The sequence below is a fragment of the Carassius auratus genome, chromosome 26, assembly GCF_003368295.1.
Source record: "Carassius auratus strain Wakin chromosome 26, ASM336829v1, whole genome shotgun sequence".
Taxonomy (NCBI): Eukaryota; Metazoa; Chordata; class Actinopteri; order Cypriniformes; family Cyprinidae; genus Carassius; species Carassius auratus.
The window spans coordinates 6,340,093-6,358,407 of NC_039268.1; the positions used below are offsets into that span (position 1 = coordinate 6,340,093).

The 18,315-nt window shown below is 38.3% G+C and overlaps 1 protein-coding gene across 8 annotated transcripts in view; it reads left to right on the forward strand.

Moving 5' to 3' along the window:
• LOC113044166 (protocadherin Fat 1-like) overlaps nucleotides 1–18,315 on the forward strand; it is an 88,078-nt gene that overhangs the window by 46,850 nt on the left and 22,913 nt on the right. For 6 of the 8 annotated variants that reach the window (XM_026203847.1, XM_026203846.1, XM_026203848.1 and 3 more), the window contains 6 exons: nucleotides 479–689; nucleotides 1,083–1,151; nucleotides 2,446–2,585; nucleotides 12,788–13,063; nucleotides 13,327–13,537; nucleotides 14,242–18,312. In XM_026203847.1, the coding sequence (XP_026059632.1) occupies nucleotides 479–689; nucleotides 1,083–1,151; nucleotides 2,446–2,585; nucleotides 12,788–13,063; nucleotides 13,327–13,537; nucleotides 14,242–18,312 (4,978 nt within the window). The remainder of the gene's footprint in view (nucleotides 1–478; nucleotides 690–1,082; nucleotides 1,152–2,445; nucleotides 2,586–12,787; nucleotides 13,064–13,326; nucleotides 13,538–14,241; nucleotides 18,313–18,315) is intronic. The other 2 variants (XM_026203850.1, XM_026203851.1) reach the window with 1 other exon arrangement.

The following is an 18,315-nucleotide window of genomic DNA, read 5'->3' on the forward strand; positions in this document are numbered from 1 at the left end:
TTGCTCTTTTTGAAAGATTAGAAATGTGCAAATAGCAAGAAATGAAAAACTCGATGCTTTTTTATTGCGAATGTATTTGCTTACTAGCTTGAGTTTCAGGAGGCTGCTATTATGAGCTCTCAGATTTGACACACACTACATTTTTCCTGAATGTCCCTTTGATTGAAGTTTTACGAGTGTAAAGTCAACTTCCTGCTGGCCCATGTGGCCAGTGACATTTTTTGCCAGACCTCCCATTGTTTCATTGCCTAACATCTGTTGCCTTCCAAAGTCACAGTGACAGGTGTTCTGGTAGCATTCTGTATTTCCCACATTTAGTAGTATCTCTCCCTGATTGGGCTTGAAGTGTGACTTTTGGTATCGCTGACAGATTTGCTCAAATTATTCTTTTCCCCAACCATGAATTCCGAAGCCGTACTGTAATTTACATTGCAGTTGTATTTGATTTAACCTATTCTTTTCAACATTTCTCCACCAGATCAAAGCAGTGGATAATGGTCGACCCCAGAAATCATCCACCTGCCGTCTACACATTGAATGGATCTCCAAACCGAAGCCGAGCGAAGTCCCTCTGGCATTTGACGAGCCATTTTACACCTTTTCTGTCATGGAGAGTGACCCCGTGGCACACATGGTCGGGGTCATCACTATGGAATCTGTGGAAACACCAGTCTGGTTTGAAATAACAGGTACGGTGGAAGTAGATTTTGAAAGTTGTGTTGGCTGGACTTTACATGCTTTACATGCTGTACACATAATTTAATATTTGTCTTTGTTAGTTCATAGATTTTTAACAATCTAAGATGATGAAATCTTCTAATGAATCTCTTTGGAGGAAGTTTCTTTGCATGAAATAACCTCTATCTTTGTGTTTATCTTCTCAATAGAACTGTCATAATATGACTTAATAGTTTGCATCCTCTTCCTGTCCCTTTATCTTTTAACCAAACTTTCACTGACAACTTTTACTTTCTCTCTCTCTCTTCTACTACTTACTTTTGGAATGGTTTGGTCTCCTCTGCTTCTCTCCTCCCGCTTTCCTCCTCTTTTTTGTCCCTTGCTCCTCTTCTTGGCTTTGGAAGAGGACATGGCGGCTAAAGAGCAGTTTTACATCGTTCAGATGGCTTGCGACCTGAACTGCACTGCAGAAGGTATCTGCCGCAGATCTCCTAATTCTACTGTGCGTGGTCATTATGAGATCTGTCATGTGCTTTTGTACTCATGCTGTTGTGACTGTCTCACATTGGTTGCACCAGGTCCCAAGTGTTGTTTCTCTTTCAAGTGCTTATGAGCTGGCAATGAAAGAGTTACATTTAAGTCATTAAAGCTAAATTATTTGTCTCTGTCCACTCTAAGAGATAAATAAAGACTCACTTGTTTTCCTTGCCAGCCTATGCACTTAGTGTTGTTCACTTTGAAGGCCCAGTGCTCTCATTTTCTTTCATGTATGGTGTTTTTATTATCGTTATATTTGTGTTTGGTCATATAATCAGAAAAAAAGAAAGAAAAAAAACATACTGCTGGTGATTCAGTGGCTGCTGGCAAGATAAAAAAGAATGAAAGATGACTTATACATTTGTATATTACGAATTAATGATAGCAAATGCACACACAATTGCAGAAATCAAATGAACAGTGTTTTCATGGAAAATACAGAAAGCATTCATTGGAAATACTGTTGTTGTTTTTAATGCCATGACGTTTCTCTTATCTAAAAAAGCCAAATAAAGATTTTAAATGCTGGTTAAGTCTGTATAGGTCAAAGATGCTGCATATTTATTTGCATATATTGCTATATTTAATCTATTACTTTATTCCAGCTTTTACAATATCTTGAGCGCACCTCTATTATTACGATTTTTTTTATTTATTATTATTATTGAATGTATTTTATGTATTTTGGGGGACATAACTATTAGTTGTCTTTATAGAAATAACTTAAAGAAAGCTTTCTAGTTTTAGTCCTAATTTAAAGAAAAAATGAAAAAAAAAAAAACGTCTGGTTTCTTGAAACGAAAGCTTCAGTAGTCTGACATAGTATTTAAATATTTAGCCCTCTTCACCACCTACTAATATTGTCTAATAATTGCAAATTGCACTATATATATATATATATATATATATTTTTTTTTTTTTTTTTTTTTTTTTTTTTTTAACTACATTATTCAAATATTTTTTCTCATTTTTTTATTGTGGACCCTGTATTATCTTTTGGGTTTTCACACACTAAGGCAGCAGTATGGGAGAATGTATGCCAGTCAGCCATTATAGTAGCATACACAAAAAGTGTGAAACAGTTGCTGCGGATCCACAAACGTGACACTCTGACATTTGCCACCTGTGCCGTTCTCTTTCTCTCGCTCCTGTCTTCAACTGCCTAACTTGTGATGATGGCCGTCTAATTTCCTGTCCATTTTGGTTGTGGTGAAAACCTCCTCTCAACAGGTGGTAATTCTGACAGTCGATTTGAGGTGGGGAAGGCGAGTGGGACAGTGATTGTGGCCCAAGCGCTGGACGCAGAGCAGAAATCCCATTATAACCTGACGGTGGACGCAACAGATGGCAACAGATCTGTCAGCACGCAGGTAATTGAATTGCTAATGAAGTGTTTATGGAAGCAGAGCATTGTGTGTTCACCATAGAGGCCTGGGATTCTTTTTTGAGATCACTATGAGGGGCAAAAATGGCTTGGATTTTTTTGTACATGCATATTTCGCTGGTCGCAAGGAAGGAAAAGCAACCCAAGCATTTGCAACTTTCCAATTTGAGTTTCCTTCTATGGCTACACTGGCACTGTAGGTCCCAAAGGTCTTTCCTGAATAAACTTCAGGATTAAAAAAGGAGCACAACATCTTGCTATTCATTTGGATGAGTCAATCAAAAGTCATTAATCCAAATACATGTTTTGCAATGATTTTTTTGAGGTTTATTTGTAGATCCATTCTGCACAAGCTCTGTGTGTGCCAGGTTATAAGCTGTACTAGGAAAAAGGTTCAAACTAGCGAGCTTTAGGCAGTTTTTTCTGGTCAGATTCAGGTTAGCTATTGTAGACATTTTTTGATGTCTGAAGCGTCCCTAAATGTTCTTCAAAAACCTCACGTCACAACATGCTGGCAGACATTCCTTGGCCTGCCGGACGGAGAGTTTTTGGCTGGGGTTCCTGGAATCTTCCATTGTCTCATTCCTGGAGCGTGTGAGGAGGATGAAGCCGTCTGGCTCTCTGCATTTTCATTTAGGCTTTCTCTGACAGTCTGACTCTTTCTTTAATTCAGTTATATTTGTATCCCATGAGAACATTTACCACACCTTTCAATAATTATGAAGTTGATTGTGTAAGGTTTTCAGGCTTACTGTCAGTTTGTTTCAAACTTTGCATTTGCTTTACTCAGCATATGGCAGAAAGTGTAAAACACATTGCCCCTGGTCGTCTCTACATCATTTTTTGTCATCTCCAAACAGGCTGCACTGTTTATGTGCTGATTTCCTGTTGGATCATGAATAAATCTTTTCATATGGTCCTAAAGAGGTCACTGAAGAGCAGGCTCTCTGGTTGAGGGCCGTATTTGTGCCCTCCCTCTCTCGAACAGAGCCTGCATTGTGACCGGCTCCACAACCCTCCTCCCAGTATATGTTTAGGCAACACTGTCGGAACTCTCTTGTGATCAAGCAGACCACTGTGACCAATGATACCACCGCACACATACATTCCTCTATGCAAAATTAACCGCCACGAATATCCTGAGCCGAAGCCCCCACCATCCAACTCTCCCTCCCTCTTATTGACAAAATTTCCAAACACAAAGACAGTGACACGACACTGTGAGTCTTTGCGCTGCAGCTCTTCAAAGCCTCTCTCGATCAGCCCTGCTTAGCTAAAGCCATTGTTGGGCCCTAAAACCTTTCAAGTCAAATCAGTTACAGTTGTCACATTCACAGGGCACAGAGTGCAGATTTCAGTGCCCTGCATCTGGCTTTGGCCATTTTTGTGGTTGTTGACATTTTTGCGTTGGGTTTATCATGTGGATGTGTAATAACCATTACTGCTTGAGGTTCAGTTGAATTTGTTGACCTTTGAAGACTGAGGCTTTGATGGGAAACATCAGTGTTCTAGATCAGTCAGCTGATCTACTCTTAGTCCCCCACAACAAAAACTGATATAAGATTTTTGTAAACAACAGATGAGCTTTTGGGTGAATATTAAAAAAGTATAGTTTTTGTTTCCTCCATAATCAAAGGGAGAGAATTTATAAGTTTTGCAAAAAAAAAAAAAGAAAAAACATTCAGAAAATGTTATTACAGAATTAAGTTCTGTGACCAGTTCTCACTATTAACTAACTATTAACTCTTACTTTTGCCTATAAACTCCTAATTGGCTGCTAATTAATAGTAAGTAAGCTAGTTGTTAAGTTTAGGAATGAGATAGAACCTTAAGGGATCTAAAGTATGGTCAATGAGACTAAGGCATTAATGTGTGCTTTGTAAGTGCTAATAAACAGCCAAAATGCTAGTAATATGAATGATAATAAGCAACTATTTAATCGAGAGAATTGGTCCTTACAGTGACTGAAAAAGTATTTATTACTATAATGTCTGTAGTTATGTAATAGTATCATTCATAATAAATGAGATATATTTTTGTCAGATTCTTTGACATATTTTCTTTTTGTAAAATCTTAAATATTATTATAATACAAATTTAATTCAGAATATATATATATATATATATATATATATATATATATATATATATATATATATATATATATATATATATATTATTTTTTTTTTTTTTTTGTATTTTATTTTTTGTGGTGAAACATGACCTGATCATTTTGTTCTAACTGATACTATAAATAAAACTCCTATTACGTTTCAGAATTTATTGATTGTTTTAACATTTTCCAGGTGTCTCAGTACTGGTCTAACTATTCCTATAAGCCTCTTTCACACAGTAATACCAGTAAAGTTCTGTAAAATTACCAGAACGACTTTACAGGTAAATTCAAAAATGCGCTGTTCACACAGTCAACGACATTCCGTCTTTTTTCCAGAAAAGCACCATTCACACATCCATTCCAAAATACCGGTAAATTCTGTGACGTAATTAATCTCTAAACAGCTGCGCTTGTATTTTTAAACACGGAGGGTAATACGTGTTCAGTATTTCTGTTTATGGTTTAATTTTTTTTTTAAATTTATTATTCATGTAACTGCTTTTGTTACAGAGACATCGTAATAGATGACTGTTTTGAATAATTATACTCCCCATTAATAAAACACCCGATGCTGTCTGGAGCTGACCAATTTAGTGAAAATCGGATTGAAAGGATTAATAGCACAATGAAGTTGCGATTGTAAATTGCAGTCTGTAAGACGCACTTTGCAGAAAAGGTGCATTCACAAATGTAGCCTGATCCAAATTCATATCAAATAGTCTATCAGCGCAGATAAACATGTTGTGCGTATAAATTGAGTTCAAAATATGTCCCAAAGCACCGGAAAAATTACCATGAATGTGACAGAGGGAAATAGTAAAAATATATTTGAATTATTTACTAATAGACTAGTGTTTTCTGAGTCTGTGCCCCAAGGATGAAGTTGCCTGACTCCTCATTAGATGCGCCTCCTAAACGGATTATGATTGTATTTAGATTTTTTTGTTGTTTGTTTTTATTATTTCGTTAAGTAGTAATTAAAAGCTTTCTATAGATATATTTATCATGTCTGTGAGGCATGTATTCGCTGTGTTTCGGTATTTTGTAAGCTCTCCTGTTCAAGATGAGACGGCAGAAAGCATGTTTGTTTTCTTTATTTTATATTTCTTTATTTTATATTTCTTTGTTATATCATGATCGCGCTGGCACCTATGTCCCAAAAAAAGCGTGCTTTATCTTGCGTTCTCCGCACAAAATATACATATAGCGCGCATCTGGGTTCAACGTTAAAACATCGTTATGCTTGAACTGTTTTATATCTGTAGATTTTATTTTAGACAATTCGTGATGATTTGAGAAGGCTAAACATAGGCTATGTAAACTCTCTCTCTGTGCTGGCCGCTTAAAAAAAAAAAACTTAGCCTATATGCCTGTTTAACGATCAAAAACTGCTCCAAACAGTAGTATGAGCTGTTTTGGGAGAATTGGAAAAAAAGACGTGCTGAACATCCTCAAGTGAGTTGCGGGGCAAACCGAAAGTTGAAGCCGAATGTCAAGCACTCTTCTTCACTGCTCCGACTTCTCGTTTGTGCCCTATCTGTTTTTCCCTATGTAAAAACTAAAATTAAAATTAAGTTGTAAAATTAAGTTGTAAAACTTAAAGTTATTGTTTTTATTATTTATTGTGTTCGGCATGGTGGGCAGCGTGTGATTTCATGCCGTGCCGCGGGTTGAGATCCACGTAGAGCTAGGCCTACAAGATTTGTGGAGTAGCAGAACCCCCAAATAGACGGACAAAAGTCATAATGGGAACAAGAAATACTCCCAATACTACTTCGTTTGTGATGGTCGTTTATTTTTTAGATATTAAGACACAATGTTTTCAGTTTATTGATGACCTGACTTTGTCGGCGACAGTTAACAGTTATTTTATCATATGTTACTGCATCACTAACAGTTTCTCTCAGATGACGACAAATTAGGCTACTTCATCCTACCGGATAATAGGAAGCGCCTTAATTTCACTGTCGCTTCAGTTGGATGGATGACATTTATTTTATTTTCTTAAACATTGGGTGAATGCTTGATGATTGGAAGACGTCTTACGTCACCGCGTTCTGAACTCTTACGTGCTCCTACCGGTAATTTTCCTTCTGCGTTCACACACAGCAGAATTCCGAATTTACTGGTAATGTTACAACTTCTCATACCGTTAAATTTCCTGAACGAATTTACCGGTATTTTTTTAAAAGATCCTGTTCACACATGACCTCTTTATGGAAATTTACCAGTAATTTTCCGGAAACGTCTGTATGTGTGAAAGGGCTTATAGACTAGGAAAGGCAGGTTGTTTTTCTTTTGCAGGCATCTTCACTACATTAGACCACCATGACATGAGTTTTCAGTCTGTTGGCTAATTAGTAATGACAAAAGTCAGTTTATACTCAACACTTTCAAATACCTCTGTAAATGCTAAGGCAGGTGCTAGCAAGAAAACGAGGCAAAACGAACAAATCAGGCAAATATTTGCCCTTAACCCTTTTATATTTAAAAATATTTTAGCTCAGCCCCCAGTGTGAGGTTTGTTTTAGGCAACCGTTATTTTAGATTATAGATTACTGTTTCCATGGCGATGCGTCATGCTTGTATTGTTACAATGCAGCCTGTATAACACATGGATCGCTTTTATTTCATTTTCCTGTTTTATTCAAAATGTTCAGAAACATGCTCACTTTAATATGAAATATCTGATATTCCGATTCTGAAATATGTGCAAGTAAATATATTTGGTATTTTAAACTCTTTTATATCGACCGAGCTGTGGGATTTACAACACGCAAATTCATCCTCTCCTCCTGAAACACGTTACAGTAGGTCACCAGTATACTGGGAGAAGAGCCGTATCAAACTTTATAGTTACCGACACAATCTGTATATGATATCAATAAAAAGATGTCGTCAGATAATATTTGTAAGGATCATTATTGCCGTTTCCATAGACATCAGCATGTATTTTGCAAGCTGTAAATGTATGGTTTTGCTAGTACTTATGTGTATCTACCGTATTTTCCGCACTTTCAGGCGCACTTAAAAGCCTTTAATTTAAAAAAAAAACGACAGTGCACCTTATAATACGAAGCACCTTATATATGGATCAAGGCGCTCTGTCAAAATGTTTACATTCCCTTTAGCACAGCTCCATATAGGTGTGCCCTATATATGAGAACAGTTCTAAAATAGGCCATTCATTGAATGTGCGCCTTATAGTCCAGTGCGGATTATAGTGCGGAAAATACGGTAAATGTCTGAAACCTAAAATAAGCATTATATGGTTGAAAACACTGGATATTTGTTATAATATGACAAGCGCTCAGCGCGTCCGCAAGCAGATAATGCACTGAAAGTTCTAATCATGATCTTATGCTTCAGGAACCAGCCAAGACTGATCACACCAGTGTGATCGTACACGTTAAAGGGTTAAAACGTTAAAGAGATGATTTTAAGCGCACGCCTGCAGGCTTTCATCTGGCCTTACAAAGCAAGAGAAAGATAGATGGGGTAATATAACCTGTTTGAAACTTGTTTCATTTTTAATTTCTTCATTGACCAACTAATGAGTTTGGAGCCTTGTTGTATTTTGATGCAGCTGTTCCAAAACAAGTGCTTCTCAAAGCCAAAGTCAATTTTAGCATGCGATCCAACGAGTATATCTGCAACAATGTCATGCGCCAGTTGTGTTTGAAAGAAAACACAGTCTTGAACAAATTATAGCTGACAAGGAGGGGATTTTATTTATTTGTATGAATTTGTTACCCTTGCAACCCGACTAACACACATTTTTAATCACAAATCTGAATTCAGGCTCTGCTTTTGCCTTTGTATGTCTAGTAACCCTCTCCTGAAGCGATTAGCTCTCTCCTCCTCGTGAAGCCGCATATCTTTGTTTAAATCAAAGTCATGTGTATTCCACATGGGCTTGCCAGACCTTCTCCATGCTCTATTTTCATTGTTTTTGCCATTTATCTCCACACTTTTTTTGTATCTCTCTTTCACCCCAATCTCAACAAAAGCACCACATTTCAGACAGGCAATGAGGGATTATGATTATTTTGGAAGGGAAGAAAAGAATGCAGAGGGGGAGGAAAATGTATGCTGGGTGTAATCCTATTTTAGGCCTTCTGGGAGAATGTGTGGCAACTCGGTGTGTTTGCGACTGTGCCAAAGTCATTTTCCATAAGACATGTCACATACAAAGAAATATGGTGATCTGGGTGAACCGTGCCCATTTCTGCCTGTGATTTCTTTTGAGGGAGCGCTCTTGAGAACAATATCCATCATTTAGTTTTTCCTTAGCCGAAAAAGACTGGATAACTCAAAGCTCTACGTGAAAATCACTGTGCGAATGTGAACTTTTTTTGTTGTTGTTGTAACATTTTCAATTATTTTACTATGACTTTGGTCAATTTAACGCATCCTTGCTGAATAAAAGTATCAGTTTGCTGAAAAAAGTACTGACCCAATAACTGTGTACACCACACGTACCTAAGTCCCTGGCACAATAAAGATGTTAAATCCAATAAATAGTGTGCATGTAATTACATAAGAGAGTTTTCAAGGTATGTGCATGCTTGTGATTCAGTAAAACCCTGCTTGAGACAAACAAGGCATTGAGGCAGCCACGAGGGTCAAGTATTAGAGATCGGCTGAGCAAATTGGATTACAGCTGCAAAACGAAACAATTTTCAAAAAGCCTAAAATGTGACCAATTTGAAAATGCAATTAAAATTACATCTCTTGCTAAAAGTAGCACTTTGGTATGTTCCATGTTGCTGTTGCCCATATATATATATATATGCAAATATATTATTGCATCTGAGATGTTTTAACTCAGTCTATCGGCTGTCCATGTGTGGGAGGTAATGTGTTTGCATGCCTAGTGTAAGTGGTAGGAGTTTATAGCAGGAATTTCTCTTCAATAATAGGCTGCTAGCTTCTGGAATAGCCCCCCTCAGGGATCATCTGATGTATGTGTATATATATACATATCACCTTCACACATACAGAGCTCATTTTCATATAGTGTTACAGTCCTTTCTGCTTTTCTTGCTCTCTTGCTCTTGCTCTTGCTCCTTGTGCCTCACTTCTGTTCCTCATCTTTCTCCGTTTCTGTCTTTCACACGCGCATCCTTCTTCATCTGTCATTCACACTCTCTGATCTTTTGCTTTAATCACTCCCTCACTCACCACTTCCTCTCGAATCCCTCCATCTGTCCTTCTTCTCTGTGTGTGTTAGACATTAGTGAAGCTCCTTTGAGTTTTTTCCCATACATTTACATTACAGCCATGGAGCCTGTCGTGCTGATTCTAAAGCATCATCGAAAGCAGGCAGGATATAAACAAATACAAGCTACTAGCTTCATCTATATACACCGGTGCTTTCAGTTGACTGTCTGTGCTGGCATGAATTACAAAAAAAAAAAGCCAGGCTGCCAGGGCCAGATGGCACGTCTCCAGGGTAAGGTGTGAGAAAGAAGGCAAGAGAAGAGAGAGAAAAAAAGGCAAAGATTTCTCTTCCCTGACCTTTGGCATTCGATAAAACCAAACATGTTCTTCAGGGACAGGGGACGTGCTGATGCTGTCAGGACAAGTGTGAGTGTTGCCCACACTCACACACCCACATGGGCTAATCTTGAGCTGAGAACAAGTGGCAGCTAACAGCTAAGATTTTTAAAAATGTTATTTTTGGCTGTATTTGTCTAACATGGTTGAGAAATATATGTTCCAAAGAGAAATAAGTTTTTGACAGCAATGATGTTTCATGAACAACTATTACAACTATTATATATAAGACATCAAAAATACATTATTCTAATTTTTTATATATATATTTAAGTTTATATATATATATATATATATATATATATATATATTTGTAAGTCGGTCAGATGAAAAAAAAAAAGGTAAAAAAATATATATACTTTTATTTCACAAGGATGCATTAAATTGATCAAAAGTGCCAGTCAAGGCTTTTTCATTGTTTAATATATATATATATATATATATATATATATATATATATATATATATATATATATATATATATATATATATAAAAATCAGCACCAAATCATCATATTAAACCAATTTCTGAAGAATCATGTGACACCGAAAAATTCAGATTTGTCATCATAGAAATAAATTGCATTTGAAAACATTAAAACATGTACAACAGAGTGACCGCACTGAGAAATGCCAGAAGACCTGCTTATTTAAAAGACCTGCTTTTTCTCTAATTGAGCCCTCAGAAATGTATTGAATATTATCAGTCAGGATTATGTGTACATGTATAATACATTAATAAGGTTTTATTGTTTTATATTTATTTGCATATGACACATAGGTGTAGCACAGTCACTCATCTCAAGTTTAGGGTATATGAGAAACTCGGATATTTGTAAATATGATGCAAATGTGATGCAAATAAAGTATAAGGCTTTCTAGATGATGCATATTTTATGGATGCTGCTAGGTAATTCATTCAGTCATAACTCTGTGATATACCAGAACTGTCCCACATATTCTCTCCCCGCCAATCACTTGAAAACATGTGTGACTAGTCTAGTGGGACACATATGTGGCCGATCCATTTGTGAGGATTCTGTTTTCAATCAGTGGATCCACGAAACTGTAAGCTTTTGTTTGTTTTATATAAAACAGCGCCCCCTGATGGCATGCATGTCTAATTTTAACTATACAATCCATTTCACCCTCTTTGTTCTCTATTCTGGCTTTTAGAAAGCATTTCTGATCGTATGAAGACAGATTATTTAAGCACACACTCATTTTACACATCAATTCTAACTGCTTTGGTTGTGTTGAGTGTGAAGCTTCATGTCCACTCACTTATTCTCACCTAAAATATATATTATAAATGTATGAACAGGTGTTTTTTTTTTATTTTTTATCTCAGAATACAACTCATAAATGATATTACCGCATCAGCCTATGCACGAGAAGTGTGTGTTTTGAGAATTGCTAAAGAGTCAAAACACTCATAAGTATGCAGTGGAATAACTTTGGCATTTCACTCACTGTAGGACTTATAAAGCAGATCTTTGTGCATTCACAATACAATAATTTGTAACCAAAGAAAATGTCAACATGCAGTGTTATCAGAGCTCATTTGAATCATGCTGGGTTTTTAACATTCATTGCTGATCATTTGCTGATATTGTCATAAGTAACCAGGCATTTAGATTATTACAGGTTTGATGTGGTTAATATCAAAGCAGCTGTGATACGAGATCTAAACCCCCGAGGTCTAAGATGACAAACATAAGTTCAGTGTCATGAAGTGCATTTTTTTTTTTTTTAATTGACTAGTCTATGTATAGTCTGGTTAACACTTCAGTTAACATTGCACTCAACCATCACAGTCCTCACAAACAAACGGAGACCTGCAGATTATTCATAACCTTACTCACAGCAGGTTATCTGAAGTCAAGGAGTAATTGTCTAGAAATATATTGTTGAAAGCAATTCATTTGTTACAAAAGCAGTGCTTTGATGGCTCTGGCGGCGGAGCTTTAAAGAGAATGAATTTAGACACACAGCTTACCTGTGAGGGTTTACCTGAGCTGACAGGCAGAGAGATGTGAGGTTTTGTCTTTTAATTCATCCTTTTGAAATACTTTGCAGTAACGCATAATTAAATATAGACAAGCTTTCTAGTCAACCTCATTAATCACTAGATGGTTGTTAAACTGGCCTGTCCTTACTGACCTGCTGATCTTTCTCTCTTTTGTAAATTAACAGTTATGTTCCAGAGTTTTACTAAGCAGGTTGTATGTGGGTGTTTTAATGGATCTTTTAAGAGCATTGATACGTTGATTTATTGATTCATTCTCTTGCTCTGTTTTCTTTTCTTTTTATTGTTATTAGCCAGATATTTTATTTGTTAAGTGTATGTTTTTAACCATTCATTATAGAATACCAATCATGTCATCATAGTAATACACTTACAATTTAACCTGAAACGTACTTGCTATAATTATTCATTTACAGAAATTGTCCCACTGTAACTAGATCATTAAACAAGGCCTTATTTGTTTACTTATTGTTTGTTTTTACAGGTTCTTATTAAAGTGATAGACACCAACAATCATCGCCCCCAGTTCTCTAAGTCTAAGTATGAAGTGAATGTCCCTGAAGATACCCTGCCTGACACAGAGGTGTTACAGATTACAGCTACAGACCAGGATGAGAAGAACAAGCTAACCTACACCCTCCTCAGTAGCACTGACCCATTCAGTCTACGCAAGTTCAGACTAGATCCTGGAACTGGCGTGTTGTACACTGCAGAGAGACTAGACCATGAAACCATGCACCAACATACGCTAACCGTCATGGTAAGATCATGTGGTCTGCTACCTGCTTTACAGCATCATTGGTCCAATTGATTTTTATATCTGATTTGAAAATGTTAGCCATTCAGCCACCCTTCACCATAAACTATCCTGCCAGTTTGTTTTCTCTTTAATTCAATCGACACAGAGGTGAATCTCCTGAATGTAAAGTGTTTTATTTGTTTCATATAAGCTCATAACTAAAGTGTTGAAATTACTGGAGAATTGCTCTTTATATACCCCTTCCTCTGCCCTCCACACTGCAGGTACGAGATCAGGACATTCCTGTGAAGCGGAACCTGGTGCGTGTGATTGTAAATGTGCAAGACACCAATGACAATGCACCGTGGTTCTCCGGTTCACCGTATGTGGGTCGTGTGTTTGAGTCTGCTGCAATTGGCTCTGCAGTGCTTCAGGTCTCTGCTCTTGACAAAGACAAAGGGCAGAATGCTGAGATCATCTATAGCATCGAGTCAGGTAATCCATCTGATTGATTTGACTGCTCTCGACTTTTATCAGCTTTGTCCAGGAAACTACATATTGCAGACATATGATGTATGAAATGTCTGAACATGGGAAAGCCAATAGTAATAAGAAACAGACAAAGTATATAAGCTTATCCTGTCTTTAGCTATTTCTTTTAACACGGGATATTGCTAAGAGTTCCACAAGAGTGGCAAATGCTGGCCACTTAGAGTTAAAAATGTGGGAGATATTGAATGTGGCAGCCAAGGGTCCTGCAGTCCACCAAACTGCGAGTTTTGAAAGCAGAATATAGCACAGATATGACGCCAAGTGGCCTTTTGAGAATGCACATATTTGAAATGTCTGAGATTACAGAAGCTAATTGAAATGTACAGTACTATGTGTGTGTGTGTGTGTGAGAGCGAGAGAGAGACAGCAAACATTGTTCAAGTCATACTGACTTGCACTTGAGCATCTGATTAGATGCTTACTGTCTTTGACAAACTCAAATGTTCATTATAGATAAAGCAAAACAAACAAAATGAATGTAAGTTTTAACTTTAAGTAAATGCATCCATGATTTTCTTAAATTAAATTTATTCTTTAAAGCAGTTTGACACCAAATATTTAAATTAACAAGTTCTAAAGAGTTCTGAAATATAAAATCTAATCCTTTTAGCAAGTGTTTGATGTATATTTGTCATATTCCTTCCTAGGAAATGTGGCCAATACATTTGCTATTGATCCTATCCTGGGCACCATCACTGTGGCAAAGGAGCTGGACCGTAGCAGCAAGAACCGATTTGAGCTAACTGTGAAAGCCTCTGACAAAGGCACACCACCACTTAGTGCTACTGCTGCTGTGGACATAACTGTCACTATTTCTGACAATGCCATCCCTAAATTTGAAGAGAATGAGTTTTCTGCTGAAGTCAGCGAAACCGCTCTGCCTGGAGCCTTTGTGAGTCTAGTTAATGCCAACAGCCAATCATCTGTGTTCTATCAGATCAAAGATGGAAATATGAATGGAGCATTTGACATTAACCCCAACTCTGGAGTGGTTGTGACCCATTCAGTTCTGGATTACGAGACTATTCCATCTTACAAACTAACCATTCAGGGAACCAACATGGCAGGTCTGGCTAGTAACACTACTCTACTGATTCACTTGAAGGATGAGAATGATAATGCACCTATATTTATTCAAGATGAGTTCACTGGAATGGTCAGCGAGTCTTCTCCAGTGAACAGTGTAGTCCTCACCAAAGACAGCACACCACTTGTCATCCGTGCTTTAGACACTGACCATGATGCTAACTCTAGACTGGTCTATCAGATTGTTGAGCCATTTGCCCATAATTACTTTGCCATAGACTCTAGTACTGGTGCTATCCGAACCATCAGTGAATTGGATTACGAGCAAAGATCTGTGTTTCGCTTTTCTGTCCAAGTCCACGACATGGGAATCCCCCGTCATTTTGCAGAGAAGGCTGCTAACGTGACTATTGAGATCCTGGACGTCAATGACTGCCCGCCTCAGTTCAACCAAGATCTATATGAAACCACAGTCTTAGTGCCAACTTACAAAGGAGTGGAAGTGATCACAGTCAATGCCACAGATGCAGACTCAGGGCCAAATTCAAGGCTCTTTTACTCTATTGTCGAAGGCAATATTGGAGAGAAGTTTCAAATGGACCCAGTCACAGGGGTTATCACTATTCAAAATGTCACTCAGCTTAGAAGCAGGTATGAGCTCAGAGTAAGGGTGTCTGATGGCAGGTTTTCTAAAACAGCTTTGGTAAAAATAAATGTCAGAGAGAATAAGGATAGTACTTTGAGGTTCACCCAAGAAACATACAAGGCCTCTGTACCAGAAAATTCCCTAGAGAAGAAGACTTTAGCTGTAATAGTTGCAGTGGGAAACCAAGTCAGTGAACCTTTGTTTTATACCATTCTGAACCCTGATAAGAGGTTCACAATAAGCCGTACTTCAGGAGTACTCTCCTCCACAGGCATACCCTTTGATCGAGAAGAGCAAGGCATATTTAACATTGTGGTGGAGGTGACCAGAGAGGACAAGTCAACTGACATATCCCATGTCATTGTAACAGTGGTAATCGAGGATGTCAATGACAACCCGCCGGTGTTTGTCAATTTACCCTATCAGGCACTGGTGCAGGTTGACACAGAAGTGGGTCACATCATCACAAAAGTGACTGCGGTTGATGCAGATGTTGACAGAAATGCTGAGATCAGCTACCATCTGCAGGAGCTAAATGAGTTTGTTCAGATCAGCATGGACGGTGAAATCTCACTAACAAAGAAGCTTGAGAGAGACTCCCTTGACACTGAATTTGTAATCACCATTGTAGCCAGAGATGGAGGTGAACCAGCACTTTCCTCATCTGTTGAAGTGCCAATAATGGTTGTAAACAAAGCAATGCCTGTGTTTGAGAAAGCCTTCTACAGTCTGGAGATCCCAGAGAACATACCATTACTGACACCTGTTGTACATATCCAGGCTAATGACTCTGAAGGCCCTAGAATAGTGTACACAATCACAGAGGGGGACCCTCTAAATCAGTTCTCCATCAACTTCAATACTGGCGTCATTCAGGTTGTAAAGCCTTTGGATTTCGAGACCCACCCAGCCTATAAACTCAGTGTAAGGGCCACCGACTCACTAACCGGTGCCAAAGCTGAAGTCTTTGTTGATGTAATCTTGGAAGACGTTAATGACAACCCACCTGTGTTCCACTGCAAACTGTACAATGCAAGTCTTTCAGAAGCATCAGTGATCGGCACGTCCGTATTACAACTATTAGCTACAGATGCTGATACTGGTAACAACCAAGTGCTCTTTTATCAGATTGTTGAAGATAAAGATAAGAGCTCTAATTACTTTAGCATTGATCGTGACACGGGCACGATCTGGACTACTCAGATGCTTGACCATGAAGAAAAACCTTCACATAAGCTGATAATTAGAGCAGTTGATGGTGGAGTACCTGCCCTTTCCACTGAGGTCATTGTGTTAATTGATGTAACAGATCTTAATGACAACACTCCAGTGTTCTCACAGAATGTCTATGAAGCTACGGTTAGTGAACTGGCACTTCGTGGCCACTTTGTCACCCAGGTTCAGGCTTCTGATGCTGACAACTCAGATAGTGGTAAACTTGAATTCTCAATTATATCTGGAAATGAGGGGCAAAACTTTGCAATGGATCCAAACACTGGGGCTATAGTCATATCAAACCACCGGAAACCCCATATGGAGTCCCTCTACAACATCAATGTGTCTGTATCAGATGGTGTATTCAGAAGTTCAGCTATTGTCAAGGTCAATGTTATTAGTGCCAACTTCCACAATCCTACATTCAACCAGGTGGATTATGTGGTTGAGCTTCTGGAGAACTCACCAGTTGGAACTTTGGTAGCTGACGCTCAAGCAACAGATGAGGACTCTGGTGCATATGGAAGACTCACTTATCATATAGTCAATGACATTGCAAAAGACAAGTTCTCAGTCTCTGAAAATGGAGAGATCTTCACTTTGGAGAGTCTTGACCGAGAGAATGCACTGGAAAAAGTAATTCCAATTTCTTTGATTGCTAAAGATGGTGGTGGCAAAGTTGGCTTCTGCACTGTAAATGTGATCTTAACTGATATCAATGATAATGCCCCGCAGTTCAGAGCTGCTGATTACAGAGTTAATGTTGCTTCTGACCTGCCAAGAGGAACAGCCATTCTTAAGATTGCAGCTTCCGACATGGATGAAGGTAGTAATGCAGACATCACCTATTCTATTGAAGGAGATGCAGACAATGATGAGGAGAATTTCGAAATCCACCAGTTTAGTGGTGTCATTGTAACAAAGGAAAGCCTCATTGGATTGGAGAACCAGCTCTACACATTTATTGTACGAGCAAAAGATGGCGGAAATCCTGCCAAGTCCTCTGTTGTTCCCGTTTATGTCAGAATTCTAGTTCCCGAGGTCCCGGTGCCAAAGTTCATAGAGTCCCACTACAGGTTTGCCATTGATGAAGATCTTCCTATTGGTTCAGAAATAGATGTAATTCAGGCCGAAAGTGATCTGCCAGTCTTTTACAGCCTGGTGAAAGGGAATACTCTTGAGAGCAACCAAGATGAGGTATTTGTGGTTGACCCCAGCTCAGGATCTTTGAAGCTAGAGAAGAAGCTTGACCATGAGAGCACCAAATGGTATCAGCTAACCCTACAAGCACAAAGCGAATATGATGGTAACAAAGTTGTCTCTGCTGTGGACATCAGTATCCAAGTCAAGGATGTCAATGATAATCGACCGCTCTTTGAGTCAAACCCTTATGAAGCCTTCGTTGTGGAGAATCTCCCAGGTGGCACCTCTGTTATACAGGTAAAGGCCACAGACTTGGACTCGGGCACTAATGGCCATGTGGTTTACAATCTTGATCCCAATCAAGAGACAAGAGACATTTCAGAATTGTTTGCCATTAACAGTGAAACTGGATGGATTACCACATTAAAGGAACTTGACCGTGAGAAGAAAAACAAGTATGCGGTTTCAGTCTTAGCCACTGACCGTGGAGACAAAGTCCAGCTGATTGCTAGTACCAAGGTGGATGTCACAGTGGTAGATGTGAATGACAACCCACCAAGGTTCACAGCAGAGATCTATAAGGGCACAGTAAGCGAAGATGACCCACCTGGCGGAGTCATTGCCATTCTTAGCACTACAGACCTGGACACAGAGGAAAGTAACAAGCAAATCAACTACTTTATCACAGGTA